Genomic DNA, 27,158 nt, shown 5'->3' with positions numbered 1-27,158 from the left:
ACCTACAACATAAGTGATGGGGGGATAGGAGAAGCAGTGTGATGCATACGTGGCAGAAGGGAAGCATTTCGGGAGAAAGTCGTGTCATGCCAAATTGATCGTGTACTTATCATCCATTTGCTCTCAGACATCTCTCGGGTATCTACGCTGTGCCAGCCACTCTATCAAGTGCAGGGGATACAGAGATATTTTTAAAAATCATCTTTGGGGCTTCCCTGGTGGCGCAGTGGTCGAGAATCCGCCTGCCGATGCAGGGGACACGGGTTCATGCCCCGGTCCGGGAAGATCCCACGTGCCGCGGAGCGGCTGGGCCCGTGAGCCATGGCCGCTGAGCCTGCGCATCCGGAGCCTGTGCTCCGCAACAGGAGAGGCCACAACAGTGAGGCCTGCTACCACAAAAATAAATAAATAAATAAATAAAATAAAAATAAAAATAAAAATCATCTTTGACCTGGCGAAACCCACAGTTTTATGGTGGCAACAAACACTTAAACTGAAATTTGCAACATAAAGTGGCAGGTACAATGCTGGTGGGATGGAGAGAACCCCGTGGGCTGTCAGAGAGTCACGCTGAGCCTGGATGAGATGGGAAGAGCCTGAGAAAATAGCCATTCATCTACCTTACTGTGCCTTTTATTTCAGCTTTTACAATTTGCTGGGCAAGTCATCTCTTAGGACTTCCTTAAACCTGCTTTCTTCTTTAAGTCCGTTGCTAGATACACCAGGATTTGGCACTTAAAACTATGACTTAAAAGATTACTCATGTCCCCATTTTATGGTCTTGTGTACTTATCCATCTCCCCTCCCAGAATCTCAGCTAACTGAGGATAAGCCTCACTTTTATTTAGACCAGAAGATGCATCTTTTTGGTCCCACGTGATGTTGTACAAAGTAGGTTCAAAATATTTGTGGAATAAGCCTTGACGAGGAAACCATTGTTTTTCCAAGCTAATGAATTCAGAGTTTCTGTTCAATTAAATACTGCTGTCACATTTGACTAGCACTCTAATTTCACATACACTGACTTATCTGATTCTATGACAGTGCTGTGAAGTGGTTATCGGTGTCCCCATTTTACAGATGAAGAAACTAATGCTCAGAAATGTGAAGTTGCTTGTCATGGTCACACAGCTGGTAGGTGGGAGGATTAGTATCTAAAACCTCTGAGCAAACTCTGATGTGCCTTGTAAATATGAAGAGGGATGACATTCCGACCTTAGCTTTTCCGTCTTTTGGTGGCTCCTGGGCTGCAGGTTTGTGTTCCGTCTCCAGCATAGGGGATGGGTCAGGGATCTCAACCAGGCTGGCTGCCTGAACCTGGGCCAAGTCGGGTACCACTGTGGGAGGCGGCCCAATATCCACAAAGATTTGATCTGTTGGGAGCTCCTGAGCAGAGCTGGGGGTCTCAGAAGGCTCAGTGGAAATTAATGAATCTGAAATAGCCAAAATGAAAGTACATTGGGTCAGGGCTTCCCTGGTGGCGCAGTGGTTAAGAATCCGCCTGCCAATGCAGGGGACACGGGTTCGAGCTCTAGTCCGGGAAGATCCCACATGCCGCGGAGCAACTAAGACAGTGCGCCACAACTACTGAAGCCCGCGCACCTACAGCCTGTGTTCTGCCACAAGAGAAGCCACCGCAATGAGAAGCCCGCTCACCGCAAAGAAGAGTAGCCCCCGCTCACCGCAACTAGAGAAAGCCGGCACGCAGCAACAAAGACCCAAGGCAGCCAAAAATAAATAAATAAATAAATATTTTCTTAAAAAAAGAAAGTACATTGGGTCAGGCAACTGGGCTACAATACAGGGTGATCATTTTTCAGGGACCTCATACTGGGAATCAGACAGATCTGGATTCAAATATGACAAGTTCCTAACATCTCTGAACCTCACTTTCCATATTTATAAAATGAGAGTAAAAGTACCCATGTCATTGGGAGATAAAAGAGCTCATGATGTAAGGTGCCTGGGGCATAACAGGTACTCAACAAATGACTGTACTTATTATTGATCCCTCAGAGTAATTTTAAATAACTGTGGTCATAGGAATCGTGTTTATCAAGGTTTAGGACACAGGTCCTCTGTGTTGATTGCCTTCCCCCAGTGTGTTAACCAGGGGAAACCTTGGAGGCTGCAGAGGTCTGTGAACTCCCCAAGCATTGGCGGAACTCTGGGCACCTGAGTCCACGTGCATGATAGGGAGCCAGGCTACGTCCCTGGACTTTATGAGATTTTTAACTGAACAGCTGGTCCGTGTCACGGGTCCTCTTTTCTCCATTTGTGCTGTAGAATTCAGTCCTTAGGAACACTGCCCAGTCAGAAGCTCCTATTTCTGCCATGGCCTTCATGCTACTGCTGACTTTTCAATAGCAAATTCAACCCAACAAACACTTAATAGGCACCTACTCTGTCCTGGGCATAGAGATGGAGAGATCAGTGGGACAGAATAGAAAGCTTAGAAATGGACGTGGGGCGTATGCCAATTTGATTTATGAAAAAGATGACAGGACAAATCAATGGAGAAAGTTAGTAGACTCTGGGGGAAAGAAAATGATGTACTCTATGGAGATAAATGTAGCTGGATCCCTACCTTAAACCCTTTAAAGATCTTTACTTCAATTAAAGATCTAAGTGTAAAATATAGAAACATAACACTGACACATGAAAATATAAGATCTTTGTGACCAAGGGGTGAGAGAGGGTTTCTTAAACAAGAGTCTAAAAGAATAAACCATAAAGTTTAAAATTCAGATGGATATGATTACATCAAAATGAAGAATTTCTGCTCAAAGATGAGGAGTATAGACAAGATTAGCAGTTATCATATTAGGGGAAGATATGACCAGTATCAATAATCTATAGGATATTAACATCTAAAATATACAAAAAAGAAAATTAAACGAAACACATAAAACATGGGCAAAGTGTATGAGCAGGCAAATCACAGTAGGGAAAATCAAGATGGCAACAAGCATATGAAGAAATGTGCAAACTCAGTAGTACTCAGAGAAATCCAAGCTAAAATTAAAATTAGATACTACTTTATATCCATCTGAGCGGCAAACACCGAACACCAAACAAAATGAAACAAAAACTCAGAAAGTTGGATAATAGCAGGTGCTGTTGAGGAGGAAGGAAATGGGACTTTAGAGCAGTAACGACGGGAATACAGATTGGTATAGACTTGTATAGACTGGTATAGACTGGTGTAGACTGATATAGACTGGTGTAGACTGGTACAGACTGGTGTAGACTGGTGCAAACCAGTACAGCTCTCTGGGGCACCCAAGGGAAGTACTTAATGAAATTACATGTACACATTCCCTGCGAGCCAGTAATCTCACTCCCGGGTGTATATTCCAAAGAAAATCCCACACAGGATTCTCCCTCAGCAAACACACACAGCATGTTCATCACAACATTTTGGGGGGAGTTGGAGACAGCCCAGTGGTCCAATATGAGGGGAAAAGAAAAGCAAAGTAGGGGAGCAGAAAACCAAATGAAGATTATTGTATCATATCACATACCAATATGACAATTAAATAGATTTAAATTTTACAAGCATCAGCAGAGGCGGGGCCCACAGTGGGGAGGAGACTGGGAATAAGGCATGGGGGGCAGTGGATATAATGAGACAGAAGCCTTGCACAGACGAGTGATGATTGTACAGCATAAAGTAAGAAGTGTAATTAACTCGACTCTGCACCTGAAATCCAAAACAGAAGAAATTACAGTAACATCAAGCGAAGAAAAATGTCAGGGTAGAGGGGCAGGAGGGAGCTTAAGTCACATTCAAAGAAGCCTTCTTAGAGGAGTTAACCCTGATGTCAAGCTTAAAGTCAGGACGAGGCAGCTAAGAAGTAGAGGGGACCACAGGAAATTCTTCAGGAAGATCCTGCAGGCACCACGGTTTTGTAGCCCACAGCGCTAGAATCTAGAAGGAGCTTCCTACCTTGCACAACTTGGGCTCCATCCACCTGTGAGGTGAGGTCCAGGGGCTCCCTGGATTTACACAAAAACTGTCTCAAGCAGTTGATGGTGTAGGTACCCACAAGGGTGCTCCTCCCAAAGGCTCTCCAGTCCACCACGCAGATGCTCAGGGGTGGGTGCAGAAGCTCATTCTCAGGCAGCTCCTGCAGGGAGAGGCCAGGGTGAAGTGGGGAACTGCCTGGGCTGACCTGTCTGGGCGTAGGACCAAAGCAAGCCAGGCACCCACCCTTCCTCTGTCCCTGCCTGTCCTTTCCCTGCAGGTCACCCCTGCAGCTTGCCAGAGTCTGGAGCAACGCCTTCTCAAGCCAGGGAGTCATTACCCAACATATGCGGGGTGGAACTAACAATTCACCCGAGGTGTAAATTGCAAAAAATCTCACGCTCCCAAATTCTCTATGGCAGTAGCCTTCAATCCTCTTACTTTGTCATTACTGTATTTATCTGAACTTTCATCTCAGATGAACATTAATCCAGACCCAAGATATAAAGCAGATGAGAACTGAGCCATTTAAGATGGAGCTGAGCGTGAGGGGCCAGCGCCCCATCCATTTCTTTACCCTGGTGAACCCCGAGGCTCAACGAAGTCTGACGTGGAAGGTTTGCAAACACAGTACGCATTCTTTAATTCTAGTCTTTCTTGATTCAGAATCTGTGTCCACTGGACACAGGTTCTGACTGGGTTAGACAAAGCAAACTTTGACTTCACAGTTGGTTCCAAATCAGAGCACAAAAAAGTGTTGAAATAAACAAAAGCACAGGTGTCAAACATTGCTTTTGACACGCTATGTACAAATAATTTTTTAAAACTCTAACCATTGTAGTAAGTTCCATGACAGTATCTTCCAGGCCAGTGGTTCCCAAACTCCAGTGTGTATCAGAGTCACCTGCAGGGCTTGTTAAACCAGAGGTGTCTGGGCCCTGCCCCCCAGTCCCAACACTCTCTGGTTCAGTAGTTCTGGGGCAGGGCCTGAGAATCTGCATTTCTGCATTTCTAATAAGTTCCCAGGTGATGCTGATAAACTGGGGGCCACACTTTGGGAACCACTGTCAACCTTCTTTGATTTACTATATAATCTACACCCACCCAGAACCTTTAAAAACAAAACAACAACAAAAGTCTGTTTTATCCCATTCTGAAATTCTGGCTTTTTACGGAATTAAACTGTTCTTTCTTGTGAGTAGTGGGGCACCTGAAACTCTGAAACATCTCCCCAAGTCAGGTTCAGGAAGGAGTGGTTCGCATCTACGGAGATGAAGGGAATGAGCGGGTGGGGGAGGGGAGGGGAGAGACCCGCACCACTTCGAAAGCATCTGCCTGGACGCTGAAGTTTGGGTGGTTCTGGTAGCTCTGGATCACACAGGACTTGACTCCATGCCCCCCACACTCGATGAGGACCTGGGGACGATCCACTGAGAGGAGCTGCACCTTCTTCATTTCTCGGACTCCCCAGAAGAGAACCTGAAGAGAGGATGGCAGGGCTGTCACACAAAAGCCCAGGGAGGAGCCAGCAGGTGTGGCTCAGGTGTGGGAAAGTCAGCTGTGCCAGCCTGAGAACCACAGGATGTTCTTCCAGGAAAGGATGGGGCAGCTCCTTGTGGCTCCCTCCGATCAGCTATGTCTCCTTCCCACCCCTCACGTCCCCCGACACAGCGCAGGCATGATTGCAGTGCACCGGTGCCCTTTAGTCCCAAAGAACAGCCCAGTCCTTCCGGGCCCCGTACCTCCACTTGGTATTTACTCAGCACTGGCCGGATGCTGGCAGGGACAGGGTAGATCTGGGTGACATCGGGTGGGTCGAGGGGAGGGAGCCCTTGCAGCCCAGACGCAGGGACCTACCACACAGATCAAGCGCCGGTTAGACATTGGGAGAGGTAAGGAAAATGAACGCTGCACACAATGACCTCATTGGAAAGACTGTCACTGTTTTAACCAAAGGAATGTTTCCAGCTTAAAATGTAAATCAGGATGATGCATTTTATCACAGTGAATAAATTTCTTAATTTACAAATGCATTCGTTCACAAGGGTAATCAACATTTAGTGAGCACTCAAAATGTGTCACAAATTAATAGTTTCATAAGCTTTCAGCGAGCTCACAGTATAGAGGAGAGGAAAAAAAGATAGATCCTCAGAACCTCATTGTATTTCATTCTTTTCATTTTTTCTTGAAAATTAATTACATAAACACTTATCTAAAGTTTAAGAAGAGCGATTAATTTTAAAGCTTCATATTAAAATTTTGGAAAAGCAAGTTTTCAATTCATAATATTTTCTAATATACTTCACACTTATTCTTTACCCTGTGGGTAATTTAAAAGTAGTCTCCTTAATTTCTGAATTTATGGTGTTGTTGTAGAAGTATTGCGTGATTTACCGAGTGGTCAGAAAAATATACTCTGTAGGAGTTTAAACCTCTGAAGTGTTTTGAATGTTATCTGACATTATTGGAAGCAAAAAATTCTAGTAACACCTTTGCAGATGATTTATTCATTAAAGAATATAAGCAGTAAATATATAGGAATAAACATTTTAAAACTATCTCTGGTATCTAAATGTTTGCAGATACTATAGAAATAGGAAATAAGTAAACCTATAGACATTAAATAATAACTGAAAAATTATGAGTGGTAAAGTAATGGTTGAATGTTTTGAGTATGTAGGATAAATGCAAGTATTTTACAAATGGCTGAAATCTAATATTTTCTGTCATTAAAGTAGACATATTCAGTCAAAAAAAAATGACAGGGGAATTACAGCCGTAGAATAGAGAAGGGGCTCTGATCAGATTCCAAATCTCTGAGACTTAACTATCCCCCCCCACTGTGTACTACAAGAGATTGATTTAATCACATAGAGACTAGTCATAATCAGTAAAACAGAAAATGAAGTCTTTTGAAGGCAGACCTCCAGAGAAGGTGTTATTTCCTGTACATTTGGAGTTATCAAAACCGCAAGAGGACAATTGCTATGCTTTATTGAACTCTCACACAAAGGATTTAGAAAGTCTCCTAAGGAAAGGGCCTTTCTCATTTGTGGGCCACCCCACATTACCATGGCTCAACATGTACGTCTTTCAAGAAGCTACCCCTGATTTGGTCCTGGCCGCTGGGGCCCTTCTCCTAATCCTCAGTCCTTGGAACACAGTGTGTCCTCTCTGGAGGCTTAGTGCAAAAACTAGTGGACTGAGCCCGGAAACCAGGCTCTGCTGTGTGACCCTGCATGAGTCCCTTTCCCTCTCTGGACCTCAGATATTGGGCCAGCTGACTCTTCAAGTCCCTCAGGAGCCAGATGTTCTATTAAACATTGCTTTGGAGCATGAGGTTTTCCTCGCTGGGGGAGTTTGCCTGATTTGGCCAAGAGGAAGCCTTTGTTTACTTCATGATTCTCAGACTCTCGAGTAATGCTCCAAACCCAGTGAGTTCTTGATAAATGTTTATTGGCTGACACACATTAGTTCTGTATGCTCGAAAAAGCCTAATTGCTCATCAAAACCTGCAAAGCACAAACGTATCACCATTTCTTTTTCACAGACATATTCTAGCTGGCATCGGCAGATGTAGTTCAGTTAATTATAAGAAAGCCCAGAAAAAGAAGACAGCAGTCACTGCGAATGCCAAGTAGGTTCAAGATAATGAAGCTACAGAAGGAACCAAACCAGATAAAGGAGGTGGGAAAAGGTGAGGTGAACGCTGCCTGGCCGTGAGGAAGTGAGCGATCCAGGCTGCAAAACATCACCTCCCTGAGAAAGCTAGTTGCTCCTGTGGCTCCAAACGTAAAGCCACAAAAACAGCTGTGATGGTGGCACAGGATGGGATGGTGCCTCTGGATGTGCTTTTAAAAGTACCATATGTTTTGCTCGTCTTGGGGCCTTTGCCTTCAAAAAATTTACAGATTAAGGGAGACAAGCTGTAAACAATTGCCTTTATCAAAGCCGAGATTTGGGACTTCCCTGGTGGTCCAGTGGCAAAGAATCTGCCTTACAATGCAGGGGACGTTGGTTTGATCCCTGCTCAGGGAAGAAAGATCCCACGTGCCGCGGGGCAACTAAGCCTGCACGCCACAACTACTGAGCTCGTGCACCTCAACTAGAGAAGCGAAAACCCACATGCCACAGCTAGAGAGAAGTCCAGGCACCACAACGAAGATCCTGCGTGCTGCAACTAAGACCCAATGCAGCCAAAAATATAAATAAATAAATAAATCCTAAAAAAAAAAAAGCCTGGATTAAATAGAAAAAGAGGCAAAGTGACGTAAGCTGGAAGAGGAGAAAACATTTGACTGAGGTGGGGGAGGGGAAGCTGCCTGGAGGAGGCAACTCTTGTCCTGAACTGTGAGGATGATCAGTTTCCTAAATAGGTAAACAGAGTGCAGGGGGGGGAGTCGGCAGAGCAGGGAGACGTTTCGAAATAGGATGACAGCATGGCTAAAAGCAGAGGAGCACATTTGTGCGGTGAGGTCTGAGAATTCAGAATAGTCTGCCTTAAAGAGGCCACAGTATGTGCAGAGTAATTGTGCTGAAATGTGAGCCTGAAGAGGCAGTTTGAAGACAAATTAATTTGGGGAGAGCTTAAATGCTAAGCTATGGAAATCTGACATTCTCCTACGGGCTAGCTTTTCTTTTCATGAAATATTAAGAGTTACCATGCAAAAAGAAAATATTCGTACTCACAAACATCTGGGAAATGTTGAATTTCAAAAAAGAAAGAAATTTCAGAAGTTTCCATATAGCTGACTTCTCAGAGTCTTTACTATGGTAATGGGCTTTTCAAAGTCTAGACTACAGCCATCGCAGAGCTGGAGCTGATGCCTGTGATCCTGCTACTCTGTCCCTTTAAGAGCTCATCCAGCTTCAGTGCCCCTCAGAGAGGTTGCTCTTTCTCCAACGCAGCCACTCCAGCCTTAAAAAGTTCTTCCTTAAGTGGAGCAAAAACCAGACGACAGTCAAAGGCTGATTGGGTGCACTTCAGAATTCATCTCTGTAGTCATATGCAGCTCCCAGGCTGCACACCTGGGCAGTCTGGACTTGAGTACAAGTGTGTCTAACCCCGTAGCTAGCTGTTCCCATCCTCTAATGCTCTCCAGCCCCTTCAGCTCTCGGGGGAATCTGTATACTGGATTCTAGGCTCTGACCTGCCATACCCAGCAAGCCATTACCATTCTATCCAGCTCAATTTCTTCACCTGAATACATAGATGGGACTAGATATTTTGCTTTAATAGTCCCTGGTATAATAATATTATTAATAATAAAATAAGTAGCATTTGTTGAGTGTTGATTCCATGCCAGGCACTTTAGGCAGGTTAATGATCATCTGCATTTTGCAGGTCAAACAGAAAGAGATAAAGTAGCTTACCCACAGTCGCACGCCCGTAAGTGGTGGGAATGAGATCCATATCCATGGGATCCAACTCCAGCACCTTTCCTCTTACTCATTTGGTACGTCTTGGGAATGTCTGTCTCCTAGTTTCTCTACTAGAGATTTTTTTAAATTGGGATTTCTGGAAAATGCGCTTTCCTAGAGAGGGATTGATCCGACTCAAAGGGTAAGTGCCACCTGCCCTCAGTGAGTGGGATGGCCAGGGAGAGAAACAGGCCCACCTGGTCATTTCATTTCTTTCCAGGTCATCATTCTGTCCTATTTGGTCCTTGACTGGACAGCCAGACTTGAGAGGCTCAGCTTCCCTCCCGAAGTATCCTGCCTTTGCTTTCTGAAAAAGTCCCCCTAGACAGATGTTCGTAAATTCCCCGAAGTCTTAGTGGGACAGACTAAGAACTCGATGTCTTTGGGAAACTTTGTGCTACAGTGTAAGGTGCAGAAGGCCTTAAAGGTCTAAGTGCAGCCCTCAGCTCAACCACCGACTAGCAGCATGACAAGGTAAGTCAGTCAATTACTTCAATCCTCAGTTTACTACCTGCAAAATGGGAATCATGATCTTTACCTCAATAGGATTGAGGGAGGTTTCAGTGTGATGAGAGGTATGTGAGGCAGCAAACACAACACAGGACACATGGGAGTGTCCACAAACGTTTGCTCCCTTCCCCTTTCATATCCTCCTGTGGTCTGTATGGAGCTCAGGGTCTGACGTGTAGGGCTGCTCAAGCATTGCTGGCCAGATCCATACGGACCTTTCGTCCTGGGACTCTGACTTGCAGCATAGAGGCTCTGGGAATAACCTGTCACCCGAGTTCTTAAATGGCATCTCCCAGATCCCCAGAAGGAGCCGTCTCCAGACACAGGACAGCAGGGAGGGACCAGGCGTAACGTGATGGACACATACTTCCCATGAGGCTGCTTCTCTGGCCGGGTAGACTAGATAGACGGCAAGCGCAGATATCACTTCTGGTTCACTTACCTGCAGCAGTTCAAACACAGCAAGGAGATCCCCTCCAGAAAGGTTCCCGCAAAAGATGGGATGGTAACACAGACTGGGGGGCTGATAGTCCTGGTCAGCTAGCTTCACGACAGGAGCAGCCACGGTGGCACCCAAATATTCTGGCTTCCCCTAGGGCAGAGAAGAAATGAATTTCTGTCCCTGGTGGGCATCTACCTGGTTCTGATCTGCGTCCGTGTGATTTTGTAATTAATCTTCACCAAGCTGTCAGCCTCTGTGTCTCCCTCCTGCTACCATCTCGCTCTCCTCTTCTGCTAAGCCCCTCTCCCCTCTCCCCACAGCCTTGGAGGGCAGCAGGACCCGTCGGCTCTCAGGGAAAACTCTAAGAGGGTCACCTTAGGGGCTTCTTGGCTCAAGGCTATCTTAGGGGTTCTCCCTTGCCTCAGTGTATTGAGTTCAGTGGAATAAAGTAAAAATAATCACCCAGGGTAGACTTGAAGGGGAAAAGGAGAAATAAGGTGGTACCAGATATTCCAAAAGATCTCCAGAGCAGGGAACCATTGTGGCTAGGAACCCAAGTCTGGAGTCCAGGCAAACGTGAGTTGGAGTTCCCAAATCTATTGCTTTGGAGATCTATGGTCTTGGGCCAGTTACTCAACCTTTTTTGAACCTCATGCTTAAAAAGAGCATAGGGCCTTGTTCACAGGGCCACGACGATTAATGTAATGATGTATGTGCTTTCCACAATGACTGGTATACAATAAGTGCTCAGTCCATAGTACTGTGATGAAGATGGTGGTGATGATGGAGATGATGGTGATGGTGACTGAGGTCAGCATGTTTAGATAATAGAGCAATTCAGCCCTATTGTTCTTGGTAGTCAAAGAGGGTATTAGAATAGCTTTGTATGTATGTATAGGAGGTAAGTGTCTCTAAGAACTATTTGATGAGGTCACCTCCTTCCTCTTCCTCATCCCTGCTCCCAGGAGCCCAAGTCCACATTCCCCTGCGAGCAGCATGGGGCTGGAGTGTGGGGTTGCTTTGCTATTTATCTCGGGAACCGCTGTGATGTAAGCCTCACGCAGTCGGGATTGCCTGTTTATTCGCTGCTGTATCCCCTGCCACAGGGCAGGCGCTCATTACATATTTATTGAGTGAAAACTCTTGGATAAATGACCTCCAAGTCCAAGGGCAGTGCCCACATTTTCTTTGGCTGAGGCTGGGTTTTAGTACCTGCACTACTTCACTGCCTTTGGACTCAAGAACCAGCATTTGCATTCCCAGCTGTAGAAGGAAGCTTGGTTGAGGTGGAAATGGGTTTAGCTCGGTCACACTTAAAAACTAACAAAGCGGGGCTTCCCTGGTGGCGCAGTGGTTAAGAACCCGCCCGCCAATGCGGGGGACACGTGTTCGAGCCCTGGTCCGGGAAGATCCCGCATGCCAGGGAGCAACTAAGCCCGTGTGCCACAACTACTGAGCCTGTGCTCTAGAGCCCGCGAGCCGTAACTACTGAAGCCCACGCACCTAGAGCCCGTGCTCTGCAACAAGAGAACCCACCGCACTGAGAAGCACGTGCACCGCAAAGAAGAGTAGCCCTCGCTCACCGCAACTAGAGAAAACCCGCGCGCAGCAGCGAAGACCCAACGCAGCCAAAATAAATAAATAAATTTAATTAAAAAAAAAAACCAGTAAGCTTTTGAATCTGCTGTTTCAGGACACAGACATCTTTGGAGAGAAAGAGGTTTGGCTAACATCATAACAGAAATGAGATAGAGCTGAATGCATTGTTTCAGGGCTCGGAAGCAACAACCAAAGGAAAAAAAAAAAAAAGCCCAGTTACAAATGCTGAATCGGTGACAATATATCCATTCCTTCCAACCAGGCGAAATCAGTAAAGACCTTCCATTTTCAAAAGGCATGGACATTTTTATTAAGCAAAAATAGGGTACAGAATTAGCTGGAGGCTGTGTATAATAATTATATTCCTGAAGAAGTATATGTGGACTGAACTTTTGTGAACCAGATTCTATTTTAATTGCAATCCAAAGTGAAATCTAGGGCTTCCCTGGTGGCGCAGTGGTTGAGAGTCCGCCTGCCGATGCAGGGGATGAGGGTTCGTGCCCCGGTCCGGGAAGATCCAACGTGCCGCGGAGCGGCTGGGCCCGTGAGCCTTGGCCGCTGCGCCTGCGCGTCCGGAGCCTGTGCTCCGCAACGGGGAGAGGCCACAACAGTGAGAGGCCTGCGTACCGCAAAAAAAAAAAAAAAAAGTGAAATCTAAGCAAAAAACCCTTTAGTAAAGCAAATGATCGTCATCCATTTCCCAGATTCTGTAAATCAGTGTTTTCCCAGGTGAGGACTGCCTCTGGGCATAGTCACAGGCTGGTTAAGTAAAGGAAGTTAGAAGTGAGTTGAACAGGGAGTTTTTAGCAAGGCACAGTTAGCGCAGCCCCGGGACACTCACCACGGCGTCACTGTCATAGAGCTCCACCACCACTAACGGCGGGGATTCTGCCAGCTCCTTCCGGTCTCCGTGCAGCACCAGGTCATTGAACAGCAGCATCTGGTTCCAGGTGGGGGAGAGGGTCTGCGAAATGACCTGGAAGTTGGGGCCAAAAGAAAAACAAAACGTCACTCGACTGGGTTGGAGGGGGCTCCGTGAAGGGTAAAGAGGACACAGCCTCATCATCATTGCTCACTTATTCCACATTCAAGCAACGACGGAAACTGCTGTACTACTGAGTTATCAGATGCTAGGGATGCAGATTCCCTACCCTGGAGGAGCTGATACAACTTCATGAGTAGAGCTCCCACCTGATTACCACCCTATTTGCAAGCATAATTCCAACTCAGTCCTCACAGCAGTGCTGCGATGATGACACCCGCTACCCTTTATTGAGCATGTACTGTGTACAGGCTGCGGTACTTCACATACACTGTCTTGATGAAACTTCCCAACCATTCTGGGAGGTAGAAATGTAAACCAAGGCTCACTTGCCCAGAGCCGGCAGAACTGAGATTCAACCCAGATCATCTGGCACCAAAGCCCAGGCTGCTAACTTCAACCATCCTCACCAAGGAGATGCTCATATTATCTCCATTTTATGAAAGGGCGAACTGAGGATGAGGAAGATCTAGTGATTCTTCACTGTGCACAAATAAAATTTTGTCACCAAATACTCAAAAGTGGATTTTCAATCTAATATTCCTTACATGGAATTCTACTGTTTTGTGGATATTTATTTGACTGCATTGAACTGGCCAGGGTCTTCAAAATAACCTTCACCAGTTTGCATGACATCATTCTTTCTTCCATAGCAAATTGTGACATTGGAAGTTGGCTGCACCCATTATGCAGATGGAGAAACCAAAGGACAAAGAAGGACAACAGCCCACAGAACCGGTTCAGAACCATGAGTGTCTCACCTAGGAGTGACTCAGAGCCCCCTGACAGGCCATTCAGGTGGTACCTTCAGAAGGTAGGGTGTAATGAGCTTGCATCCTCGATTTAATTGGATGTTTGGAAACATGCCAGTTTCACAGAGCTAAAGGCTAAGGTTGCTTGCAGGATGGGTGCCTGTACCTAGGCAGAAACTGCCGCATTCATATGTGAGGCCAGTCCTGGAAAGAGGCCACAGTCACAGACTCCTGTGCAGGCAAATGGGTGACTTCTTAGGTTAACACAGACTGCACAGCGCCTGCTGGGTCCTGAGGAAATGTCCACACCACCTCTGCACTCCACTCTCACCTCTCACCATTCTCTCCAGGAGGGACTGGAGAGAGATCTGGCCCGAACTAACTACTGCTTAGATTCCAAAGCCCCGATAAAACTGTCATCTCAGAGTTTTACATCAAGAGCCATTTCTACTCATGGCATTAAATCATTTGCACTGTGGTTGTGAAAGAATATTCGTATTGCTCTTTTTTATGAGTCATAAAATTATGCATTCCACAATTTCCTTCCTTCCTTGTTTTTTGCCTTTAGAGTATTTTATGCCTCAGGCACAGTGAGGTTTTGAACATAACGTTTCAGAGGAAATCTTAATTTTTTGGACAGGAAAAGAATGGCTTCAACCAACCTATGGACAGCAGTTAAGGCATTGCAATGCAAAGTTCCCCTGTGTCGGTGACTGACATCACAAAGAACTGCGTGTTTTTATGTTGCTTTTGAAAATAGAAATGTGATCTTTTTTGCAACCTGCACCCAACAGTGTGACACCAAAGCAATTTATGATTCTCACAGCATCTTTCCTACAGAAATATTCTGATGGCTTCCTTGGCACTTTGGGCTCTCATTGCCACTTGATAAGATTCCAGAGGCCAGCATTCATTCTTTCATTCATCATAGATTTCTTCCTTCAAAGTGCTAGGCTCAGTATTAGGCACTAACACAGCATCCTGTGCTTAGCAGGTATTCAATAGCTACTTGCATGAATAACTGAGTGGATTTTGGCCTGTCCCATGATTAAAAGGACGCTGTGGCCACCTTCGAGAGGTGCTGAAAGGTTCACCCAAACAAAATACATTCTCCCACTTCTCTGCCAAGGTGAGCACAGCTCACCTCCTTTCCTCGGGGCTTCCTTAAGGAGTTGTGCTTTATAAACTTGTTCGGTGCCATTGTTGGAGAGATTATGGTAACACTTTGAAGAAGGAGTGAGATACCACGGATGGAGCGTGGCTTCAGAATCAGAGACCCCCTGTAATGGAACCCTAGTTTCACCACCTGCCTATGTCCAACTTGGGCAGGTGATTTAACCTCTCTGATCTTTCGTCTTACTCATTTCAATGGCGTTAGCACTCACCTTGTAAAGTTGTTATGACCACTGTCTAAGATAAAGCGTATTAAGTGCCTGGCATACAGTAGGTGCTCAGTAAGTGTTCGTTGTCCAACCCCCTCCACCCCTGCCACACTCATTTATAAATGGGCAAACATTTACTGAATATCTACCACGTGCCAGCGTTGGTCACCAGGGTAACTCGTATCTAAAAAGAGACCACGGGTGTCCTCAGGACTCAGCGTCAGTCTGACTGTTTGAAATCTCAGCTTCCATGCCCCTCCCACCCTCTAAGATCCCCTGTCCTTCTCTTCTAAGCCCCCCTCTTAGCCACATGGTCCTTCTCCCTTTCTATCCCCGAAACCTTTCTCTTTGGGAGCTGTCTCCCTTTCTCTTTATCCTATCATCACAAGATTTCCAAGTTCCACGTCCTCAGTGGCATCTGGAATAGCCAGATTCCCCTCCTGAATGATTTCGTACCATTAAGTCACTCATAAAGGACTGGCTGCAGGACCCTCCCTTCAGAGATGGTTCTCCTTGAGCAACACGTGGTCCATTCAGAGAAGTGCTACCAGGTGTACGGTGGACTCAGCTCAGCTATGACTGCAGGGCCCCCAGGCTCAGCCTTCCCCACCTTGAAGAATGCACGAGCGGGGCGTGTCACGCACAGATCAGTCCAACCGAGGCAGCACACACTGAAACAGGAGAGAGAAACCAGAACCCTTTCCTACCAAAACGGAAGCAGAGTGGTTAAGCAAAATGACTTTGGAATTGGACCAACCTGGGTATTCATCTCGGCTCTACCATCTTCTCAATAAGGAGTCTCCAAGTCCTACCTTCCTCATCTGCCGAATGAGGACACTAATAATACCCACTGCGGGGCTGCAGTTAGACGCAACCAAAATTGCATATACAATGCTTAGCATCATGCCTGTCACAGAGGGAGTTTTGAAATGAATGGCAGCTATTATCATTAGCAAAAATTAGGTACTTGGTTCAAAAGTATGGAGGCAAAGTCCAGGGTTCAACAGAACTTGTTTTCACTTTCAAATGATTATTTGATAAACAAATGTCATCTGTTCCTTTGAGATATGCATCTAAATCAAATGAATATACTGTATGGAGATGCAAAATAGGAGAACTACATAGCAGCCAAGGGAGCTCACTCAAAAGCCCTACCCCACCCAGAGCCCTGAGATCACCTCTGAGGGATTGGAACTCCACAGCTGTGCAGGCAGAGGAGGCCTCCAGGGATTCCGCCCGCCCACCCCCCGCCCCGCCCCGCCCCCCTCTTTTATTTAACCACACTGTGTGGCATGCAGGATCTTCATTCCGCCACCAGGGCTCAAACCTGTGCCCCCTGAACTGGAAGCTCGAGGTCTTAACCACTGGACCGCCAGGGAAGTCCCAGGGATCCCCCTTTTGAGAATCCCCTTTGTTTTTGGTGGGAAGCCTCGATGGCAATAATAACGCAGTCACACAGGAGCTGTTATAAACAAGGCACTGTACTGGGTGTCTCACCCTCTGGGAGGTATATACAATATCACCATCCTTATTTTACAGATGAAGAAATTGAGGACAAAGAGGATTTTGCTGTCACACAGCCGATAAATGGAAGGGCTCAGACCTGAACCCAGGCACTACGGCTCTAGAGTCTATATTCTTAACCACCGAGCTATGTACTACCTCTCAAAACACAGGGAGGAGAAACGAGTCTGAAAGTCCTCTCGTTTTCATGCCCAGTCACCTTCCCTCTGAGGTCTCTCCCGACTTCCCTCCCAGGCAGAGCTAACCCCTCTCTCCCTGTGGCTCTTGGAGGTTCAGTACTACGGCGTTTATCACAGCGCAGCTGATTGGTCTGCACAGAGCGCCGCCCAGCTGCACGGGATCATACCCTGCGCGAGAGCAGAGTCCGGAACATGGCGGCTTGGGAAGACGCGGAGTTGGCGTCTCCGCACAGCTAGGGCGCCTGCCGGCCGCTGGTGGAAGACTCTGACCCCCAAGGAGACAGGAGGGACCCCACAGTGAACCGGTAGGACGGAGGCGGACGGAGGGGGGAGGAGACGTGGAGGCCAGACAACATCGGCGCCCCTGAGGCCGGGGAGCTCAGGAGAGGCAGGTGGGAGGGAGTCTCCGGGAGGAGTGGGAGAGGAGCGGAGGGCCTGGGGAGCCTGCAGAGCTCCAGAGCTGGTTCCCCCTGCTCCAAGGCCCCTCCAGGCTGCGTGGGTCCTTGGGGGCATGGGGGGGGGCATCAGGAGAGGCAGGCCGGAGGGGCCCTGGGGAGCAGCGGGGAAAAGAGAAGGCGATTGCCCCGCCCACTCGGGCCCGGGGAGCCTGCTGAGCTCCCAGGCGGGTCCTCTGCCCTCCAAGGTCCCCCATTCCCCACTGGCTGTACTGGTCCTGGGGGCATAGGAGGGAGGCCGGGGAGGTCAGGAGAGGCAGGCGGGAGGGGCCCTCCCGCCAGACCGGAGGAGCAGGAGAGGAGAGGAGGGCGTTTGCCCCACCCACTCGAGCCCAGGAAGCCTGCTGGGCCCCCAGGTGAGGTCCCCTGTCCTCTGAGACCAGGGTGGGGGCCACGGCTGGGCCCCTTCTATTCCTTCAGCCTAAGGCCCACTCCCCACAGGCCCCAGGGCCTTTCCGGCCCTCTGGGTCCTGAGCATTGGCCCCGCCCACCGCCCAAACCTCGCCCTTGCTTAGGCCCCGGGCTCCACAAAGCCCCCCCTTTTTTTTCTTTTCCCTCCTCTTTTTTTACTATTGTGGTACTGATGTACCTTCCAGTTGCTGATTCATCTATAATTTTATTTTTACATTCTTTCTAACGTATCTGTTAGTTTCCTAACAATAACAAAGTATTTTTACTTTGTTATGTTCTCTTTTTTTTGAATTTTTGAATTTTATTTTATTTTTTTATACAGCAGGTTCTTATTAGTTATCAATTTTATACATATTAGTGTATGTATATGTATTTTATACATATTAGTGTGTGTAATGTCAATCCCAATCTCCCAGTTCATCACACACACACACCCCACCACTTTCCCCCATTGATGTCCATACGTTTGTTCTCTACATCTCTGCCCTGCAGACCAGTTCATCTGTACCATTTTTCTGTTCCACATATATGCATTAATATACGATATATGTTTTTCTCTTTCTGACTTACTTCACTCTGTATGACAGTCTCTAGATCCATCCACGTCTCTACAAATGACCCAGTTTGGTTCCTTTTTATGGCTGAGTAATATCCCATTGTATATATGTACCACATCTTCTTTATCCATTCGTCTGTTGATGGGCATTTAGGTTGCTTCCATGACCTGGCTATTGTAAATAGTGCTGCAATGAACATTGGGGTGATGTGTCTTTTTGAATTATGGTTTTCTCTGGGTATATGCCCAGTAGTGGGATTGCTGGGTCATATGGTAATTCTATTTGTAGTTTTTTAAGGAACCTCCATACTGTTCTCCATAGTGGCTGTATCAATTTACATTCCCACCAACAGTGCAAGAGGGTTCCGTTTTCTCCACACCCTCTCCAGCATTTGTTGTTTGTAGATTTTCTGATGATGGCCATTCTAACTGGTGTGAGGTGATACCTCATTGTAGTTTTGATTTGCATTTCTCTAATAATTAGTGATGTTGAGCAGCTTTTCATGTGCTTCTTGGCCTTCTGTATGTCTTCTTTGGAGAAATGTCTGTTTAGGTCTTCTGCCCATTTTTGGATTGGGTTGTTTGTTTTTTTAATATTGAGCTTCATGAGCTGTTTATATATTTTGGAGATTAATCCTTTGTGTGCTGATTCATTTGCAAATATTTTCTCCCATTCTGAGGGTTGTCTTTTCGTCTTGTTTATGGTTTCCTTTGCTATACAAAAGCTTTTAAGTTTCATTAGGTCCCATTTGTTTATTTTTGTTTTTATTTCCATTTCTCTAGGAGGTGGATCAAAAAAGATCTTGCGGTGATTTATGTCAAAGAGTGTTCTTCCTATGTTTTCCTCTAAGAGTTTTAGAGTGTACAGTCTTACATTTAGGTTTGTAATCCATTTTGAGTTTATTTTTATGTATGGTGTTAGGGAGTGTTCTAATTTCATTCTTTTAAATGTAGCTGTCCAGGGCTTCCCTGGTGGCGCAGTGGTTGAGAATCCGCCTGCCGATGCAGGGGATACGGGTTCGTGCCCCGGTCCGGGAAGATCCCACATGCCGCGGAGCGGCTGGGCCCGTGAGCCATGGCCGCTGAGCCTGCGCATCCGGAGCCTGTGCCCCGCAACGGGAGAGGCCACAACAGTGAGAGGCCCGCATACCACAAAAAAAAAAAAAAAAAAATGTAGCTGTCCAGTTTTCCCAGCACCACTTATTACAGAGACTGTTTTTTCTCCATTGTATATCCTTGCCTCCTTTGTCATAGATTATTGACCATAGGTGCATGGGTTTATCTCTGGGCTTTTTATCCTGTTCCATTGATCTATATTTCTGTGTTTGTGCCAGTACCATATTGTCTTGATTACTATAGATTTATAGTATAGTCTGAAGTCAGGGAGCCTGATTCCTCCAGCCTGTTTTTTTCCCTCAAGACTGCTTTGGCTATTCGGGGTCTTTTGTGTCTCCATACAGATTTTAAGATTTTTTTGTTTGAGTTCTGTAAAAAATGCCATTGGTAATTTGATAGGGATTGCATTGAATCTGTAGATTGCTTTGGGTAGTATAGTCATTTTCATTAATATTGATTCTTCCAATCCAAGAACGTGGTATATCTCTCCATCTGTTGGTATCATCTTTAATTTCTTTCATCAGTGTCTTATAGTTTTCTGCATACAGGTCTTTTTTCTCCCTAGGTAGGTTTATTCCTAGGTATTTTATTCTTTTTGCTGCAAGGGTAAATGGGAGTGTCTTGTTAATTTCTCTTTCAGATTTTTCATCATTACTGTATGGGAATGCAAGAGATTTCTGTGCATTAATGTTGTATCCTGCAACTTTACCAAATTCATTGATTAGCTCTAGTAATTTTCTGGTGGCATCTTTAGGATTCTCTATGTATAGTATCATGTCATCTGCAAACAGTGACAGTTTTATTTCTTCTTTTCCAATTTGAATTGCTTTTATTTCTTTTTCTTCTCTGATTGCTGTGACTAGGACTTCCAAAACTATGTTCAATAAGAGTGGTGAGAGTGGACCTCCTTGTCTTGTTCCTGATCTTAGAGGAAATACTTTCAGTTTTTCACCATTGAGAATGATGTTGGCTGTGGGTTTGTCGTATATGGCCTTTATTATATTGAGGTAGGTTCCCTCTTTGCGCACTTTCTGGAGAAAGTTATCTCCAGAAAACATTATCATAAATGGGTATTGAATTTTGTTGAAAGCTTTTTCTGCATCTATTGAGATGATCATATGGTTTTTGTTCCTTAATTTGCTAATGTGGTGTATCACATTGATTGATTTGTATATATTGGAGAATCCTTGCATCCCTGGGATAAGTCCCACTTGATCATAGTGTATGATCCTTTTAATGTGTTGTTGGATTCTGCTTGCTAGTATTTGGTTGAGGATTTTGCATTCATCAGTGATATTGGTCTGTAATTTTCTTTTTTTGTAGTATCTTTGTCTGGTTTTGGTATCAGGGTGATGGTGGCCTCATAGAGTGAGTTTGGGAGTGTTCCTTCCTCTGCAATTTTTGGAAGTGTTTGAGAAGGATGGGTGTTAGCACTTCTCTACATGTTTGATAGAATTCACTTGTGAAGCCATCTGGTCCTGGACTTTTGTTTGTTGGAAGATTTTTAATCACAGTTTCAACTTCATTACTTGTGATTGGTCTGTTCATATTTTCTATTTCTTCCTGGTTCAGTCTTGGAAGACTGTACCTTTCTAAGAATTTGTCCATTTGTTCCAGGTTTTCCATTTTATTGGCATAGAGTTGCTTGTAGTTGTCTCTTATGATGCTTTGTATTTCTGCAGTGTCTGTTGTAACTTCTCCTTTTTCATTTCTAATTTTATTGATTTGAGTTCTCTCCCTCTTTTTCTTGATGAGTCTGGCTAAAGGTTTATCAATTTTGTTTATCTTCTCAAAGAACCAGCTTTTAGTTTTATTGATCTTTGCTATTGTTTTCTTTGTTTCTACTTCATTTATTTCTGCTCTGATCTTTATGATTTCTTTCCTTCTACTAACTTTGGGTTTTGTTTGTTCTTCTTTCTCTAGTTCTTTAAGTGTAAGGTTAGATTATTTATTTGAGATTTTTCTTGTTTCTTGAGGTAGGCTTGTATTGCTATAAACTCCCCTCTTAGAACTACTTTTGCTGCATCCCATAGGTTTTGGATCATCATGTTTTCATTGTCATTTGTCTCTAGGTATGTTTTGATTTCCTCTTTGATTTCTTCAGTGATCTCTTGGTTATTTAGTAACATATATTTAGCCTCCATGTCTTTGGGTTTTTTTAACTTTTTTTCCCTGTAATTGATTTCTAATCTTATAGCGTTGTGGTCAGAAAAGATGCTTGATATGATTTCAATTTTCTTAAATTTACTGAGGCTTGATTTGTGACCCAAGATGTGATCTATCCTAGAGAATGTTCCATGTGCATTTGAGAAGAAAGTGTAATCTGCTGTTTTGGGATGGAATATCCTATAAATATCAATTAGATCTATCTGGTCTATTGTGTCATTTTAAAGCTTGTGTTTCCTTATTAATTTTCTGTTTGGATGATATGTCCATTGGTGTAAGTGAGGTGTTAAAGTCCCCCACTATTATTGTGTTACTGTCGATTTCTCCTTTCATGGTTGTTAGCATCTGCCTTATGTATTGACATGCTCCTGTGTTGGGTGCATATATAATTGTTATATCTTCTTGGATTGATCTCTTGATCATTATGTAGTGGCCTTCCTTGTCTCTTGTAACATTCTTTTTTTTAAAGTCTATTTTATCTGATATGAGTATTGCTACTCCAGCATTTTTAAATTTCCATTTGCATGGAATATCTTTTTCCATCCCTTCACTTTCAGTCTGTATGTATCCCTAGGTCTGAAGTGGGTCTTTTGTAGACAGCATATATATGGGTCTTCTTTTTGTATCCATTCAGCGAGCCTGTGTCTTTTGGTTGGAGCATTTAATCCATTCACGTTTAAGGTAATTATCAATATGTATGTTCCTGTTACCATTTTCTTAATTGTTATGGGTTTGTTTTTGTAGGTCCTTTTCTTCTCTTGTGTTTCCTACTTAGAGAAGTTCCTTTGGCATTTGTTGTAGAGCTGGTTTGGTGGTGCTGAAGTCTCTTAGCTTTTGCTTGTCTGTAAAGCTTTTGATTTCTCCATTGAATCTGAATGAGATCCTTGCTGGGTAGAGTCATCTTGGTTGTAGGTTCTTCCCTTTCATCACTTTAAATATGTCAAGCCACTCCCTTGTGGCTTGTAGCGTTTCTGCTGAGAAATCAGCTGTTAACCTTATGGGAGTTCCCTTATATGTTATTTGTCATTTTTCCCTCATTGTTTTCAATAATTTTTCTTTGTCTTTAATTTTTGCCAATTTGATTACTATGTGTCTTGGCATGTTTCTCCTTGGGTTTATCCTGCCTGGGACTCTCTGCGCTCCCTGGACTTGGGTGGCTATTTCCTTTCCCGTGTTAGGGAAGTTTTTGACTATAATCTCTTCAAATATTTTCTCAGGTCCTTTCTCTCTCTCTTCTCCTTCTGGGACTCCTATAATGCAAATGTTGTTGCATTTAATGTTGTCCCAGAGGTCTCTTAGGCTGTCTTCATTTCTTTTCATTTTTTTTTCTTTATTCTGTTCCACGGCAGTGAATTCCACCATTCTGTCTTCCAGGTCACTTACCCGTTCTTCTGCCTCAGTTATTCTGCTATTGATTCCTTCTAGTGTATTTTTCATTTCAGTTATTGTATTGTTCATCTCTATTTGTTTGTTCTTTAATTCTTCTAGATCTTTGTTAAACATTTCTTGCATCTTCTCAATCTTTGCCTCCATTCTTTTTCCGAGGTCCTGGATCATGTTCACTATCATTATTCTGAATTCTTTTTCTGGAAGATTGCCTGTCTCCACTTCATTTAGTTGTTTTTCTGGGGTTTTATCTTGTTCCTTTATCTGGTACACAGCCCTGTGCCTTTTCATCTTGTCTATCTTTCTGTGAATGTGGTTTTTGTTCCACAGGCTGCAGGATTGTACTTCTTCTTGCTTCTGCTGTCTGCCCTCTGGTGGATGAGGCTATCTAAGAGGCTTGTGTAAGTTTCTTGATGGGAGGGACTGGTGGTGGATAGAGCTGTGTGTTGCTCTGGTGCATAGAGCTCAGTAAAACTTTAATCTGCTTGTCTGCTGATGGGTGGGGCTGGGTTCCCTCCCTGCTGATTGTTTGGCCTGAGCGGACCCAGCACTGGAGCCTACCCAGCTCCTTGATGGGGCTAATGGTGGACTCTGGGAGGGCTCACGCCAAGGAATACTTCCCAGTACTACTGCTGCCAGTGTCCTTGTCCTAACAGTGAGACACAGCCACCCCCCACCTCTGCAGGAGACCCTCCAACACTAGCAGGTAGGTCTGCTTCAGCCTCCTGTGGGGTCACTGCCCCTTCCCCGTGGGTCCTGATGTGCACACTACTTTGTGTGTGCCCTACAAGAGTGGAGTCTGTTTCTCCCAGTCCTGTCAAAGTCACAATCAAATCCCACTAGCCTTCAGAGTCTGATTCTCTAGGTATTCCTCCTCCTGTTGCCGGACCCCCAGGTTGGGAAGCCTGATGTGGGGCTCAGAACCTTCACTCCAGTGGGTGGACTTCTGTGGTATAAGTGTTCTCCAGTTTGTGAGTCACCCACTGAGCAGTTATGGGATTTGATTTTATTGTGGTTGTGCTCTTCCTACCATCTCATTGTGGATTCTCCTTTGTCTTTGGTTGTGGAATATCTTTTTTGGTGAATTCCAGTGTCTTCCTGTCAATGATTGTTCAGCAATTAGTTGTGATTTCAGTGCTCTCGCAAGAGGGAGTGAACACACGTCCTTCTACTCCGCCGTCTTGAACCAATCTCTCTCTCTTTTTTTTTTTTGGCCACCCCACGTGGCTTGTGGGATCTTGATTTGTGAGCCTGGGGTCAGGCGGAAGCTCCTGCAGTGGGAGCTCTGCATGCAAACCACTGGACTCACAGAGAACCTCAGACCCCAGGGAATATTCATTGGTGGGAGGTCTCACTGAGTTCCTCATCTCAGCAAAAAGACCCAGCTCTACCCAATAGCCTACAAATTCCAATGTTGGAAGCCTCAGGCCAAACAACCAGTAAAACAGGAACACAATCTGACTCATTAAAAAAAAAAAAAAAAAAAGAGATGGCAAAAAAATATGTCACAGATGAAGGAGCAATGTAAAAACCTAATAAACGTTTTTATTAAGACCAAATAAATGAAGAGGAAATAGGCAATCTACCTGAAAAAGAATTCAGGGTAATAATAGTAAAGATGATCCAGAATCTCAGAAATAGAATGGAAGCACAGATTGAGAAAATACAAGAAATGTTTAACAAAGATCTAGAAGAACTAAAGAACAAACAGAGATGAAAAACACAATAACTGAAATGAAAAATACACTACAAGGAATCAATAATGGAGGAAGAAGAACGAACAAGTGAGCTGGAAGACAAAATGGTGGAAACAACTGCCAAGGAGCAGAATAAAGAAAAAAGAATAAAAAGAATTGAAGACAATCTCAGAGACTTACGGGACAACACTAAACACACCAATGTTCGAATTATAGGGGTCCCAGAGAAGAAGAGAAAAAGAAAGGGTCTGAGAAAATATTTGGAGGGATTATAGTGGAAAACTTCCCTAACATGGGAAAGGAAATAGTCACCCAAGTCCAGGAAGCACAGAGAGTCACATACAGGATAAACACACCAAGAAACATATTAATCAAACTAACAAAAATTAAATTCAAAGAAAAAATATAAAACGCAGCAAGGGAAAAACAAAAAATAACATACAAAGGAATCCCCATAAGGTTATCAGCTGGTTTTTCAGTGGAAACTCTGCTGGTCAGAAAGGAGTGGCAGGATATACTTAAAGTAATGAAAGAGAAAGACCTCAAACCAACATTACTCTACCCAGCAAGGATCTCATTCAGATTCAATGGAGAAGTCAAAAGCTTTTCAGACAAACAAAAGCTAAGAGAATTCAGCACCACCAAACCAGCTTTACAGCAAATGCTAAAGAAACTTCTCTAAGCAGGATACACACACAAGAGAAGAAAAAGACCCACAAAAACAAACCCAAAACAGTTGAGAAAATGGTAATAGGAACATACATATTGATAATAACCTTGAATGTAAATGGATTAAATGCCCCAACCAAAAGACACAGACTGGCTGAATGGATACAAAAACAAGACCCATATATATGCTGTCTACGAGAGACCCACTTCAGACCTAGGGATACATATATACTGAAAGTGAAGGGATGGAAAAAGATATTCCATGCAAATGGAAATCAAAAGAAAGCTGGAGTAGTAATACTCGTATCAGATAAAATAGACTTTAAAATAAAGATTGTTACAAGAGATAAGGAGGGACACTACATAATGATCAAAGGATCAATCCAAGAAGAAGATATAACAATTATAAATATTTATGCACCAACACAGGAGCACCTCAATACATAAGGCAGATGCTAACAACCATGAAAGGAGAAATCGACAGTAACACAATAATAGTAGGGGGCTTTAACACCCGACTTACACCAATGGACAGATCATCCAAACAGAAAATTAATAAGGAAACACAAGCTTTTAATGATACAATAGACCAGATAGATCTAATTGATGTTTATAGAACATTCCACCCAAAAGTGGCAGAATACACTTTCTTCTCAAGTGCACACGGAACATTCTCCAGGATAGTTCACATCTTGGGTCACAATCAAGCCTTGGAAAATTTAAGAAAATTGAAATCGTATCAGGCATCTTTTCTGACCACAACGCTATGAGATTGGAAATCAGCTACAGGAAAAAAATTGTAAAAAACACAAATACATGGAGGCTAAACAGTGTGCTACTAAATAACCAAGAGATCACTGAAGAAATCAGAGAAGAAATTTTAAAATACATAGAAACAAATGACAATGAAAACACGACAACCTATGGGACGCAGCAAAAGCAGTTCTAAGAGGGAAGTTTATAGCAATACAATCTCACCTCAATAAACAAGAAAAATCTCAAATAAACAATCTAAACCTACACTTAAAACAACTAGAGAAGGAAGAACAAAGAAAACCCAGTCAGTAGAAGGAAAGAAATCATAAATATCAGAGCAGAAATAAATGAAATAGAAATGAAGAAAATAATAACAAAGATCAATAAAATTAAAAGGTGGTTCTTTGAGAAGATAAACAAAATTGATAAACCCTTAGCCAGACTCATCAAGAGAAAAAGGAGAGGTTCAAGTCAATAGAATTAGAAATGAAAAAGGAGAAATCACAACTGACACTGCAGAAATACAAAGGATTATAAGAGACTACTACAAACAACTATATGCCAATAAAATGGACAGCCACAAAGAAATGGACAAATTCTTGGAAATGTACAATTTTGCAGGACTGAACCAGGAAAAATTAGAAAGTATAAACAGACCTATCCAAGTAATGAAATTGAAACCATAATTAAAAATCTTCCAACAAACAAAAGTCCAGGACCATATGTCTTCACAGGTGAATTCTATCAAACATTTAGAGAAGAGCTAACACCCATCCTTCTCAAACTCTTGCAAAAAATTGCAGAGGGAGAAACATTCCCAAATTCATTCTATGAAGCCACCATCATCTGATACAAAACCAGAAAAAGATACTACAAAAAAAGAAAATTATAGAGCAATATCACTGATGAACATAGATGCAAAAATCCTGAACAAAATACTAGCAAAAAGAATCCAGCAGCACATTAAAAGGATCATACACCATGATCAAGTGGGATTTATCCCAGGGATGCAAGGATTGTCCAATATACACAAATCAATCAATGTGATACACCACATTAACAAATTAAGGAATAAAAACCATATGATCATCTCAATAGATGCAGAAAAAGCTTTCAACAAAATTCAAC

At 44.0% G+C, this 27,158-nt stretch overlaps 1 protein-coding gene and 1 long non-coding RNA gene across 6 annotated transcripts in view; one reads left to right on the top strand and one right to left on the bottom strand.

Moving 5' to 3' along the window:
* The window catches only part of FER1L6 (fer-1 like family member 6), a 185,094-nt gene that overhangs the window by 38,492 nt on the left and 119,444 nt on the right, over nucleotides 1-27,158 (bottom strand). For 4 of the 5 annotated variants that reach the window (XM_067017461.1, XM_067017462.1, XM_067017463.1 and 1 more), the window contains 6 exons: nucleotides 12,781-12,915; nucleotides 10,341-10,490; nucleotides 5,710-5,820; nucleotides 5,285-5,446; nucleotides 3,950-4,130; nucleotides 1,216-1,433 (listed from right to left, as the gene is read on the bottom strand). In XM_067017461.1, the coding sequence (XP_066873562.1) occupies nucleotides 1,216-1,433; nucleotides 3,950-4,130; nucleotides 5,285-5,446; nucleotides 5,710-5,820; nucleotides 10,341-10,490; nucleotides 12,781-12,915 (957 nt within the window). The remainder of the gene's footprint in view (nucleotides 1-1,215; nucleotides 1,434-3,949; nucleotides 4,131-5,284; nucleotides 5,447-5,709; nucleotides 5,821-10,340; nucleotides 10,491-12,780; nucleotides 12,916-27,158) is intronic. The other variant, XM_067017464.1, reaches the window with a different exon arrangement.
* LOC136792903 (uncharacterized) overlaps nucleotides 16,936-27,158 on the top strand; it is a 31,080-nt gene continuing 20,857 nt past the window's right edge. Inside the window, exon 1 of the long non-coding RNA XR_010837499.1 lies at nucleotides 16,936-17,123. This is a non-coding gene — a long non-coding RNA (uncharacterized lncRNA). The remainder of the gene's footprint in view (nucleotides 17,124-27,158) is intronic.

This window comes from Kogia breviceps, chromosome 17 (genome assembly GCF_026419965.1).
Source record: "Kogia breviceps isolate mKogBre1 chromosome 17, mKogBre1 haplotype 1, whole genome shotgun sequence".
Classification (NCBI taxonomy): Eukaryota; Metazoa; Chordata; class Mammalia; order Artiodactyla; family Physeteridae; genus Kogia; species Kogia breviceps.
The sequence above is the reverse complement of the archived record's forward strand: the minus strand, read 5'-3'. Positions and strand labels throughout refer to the sequence as shown.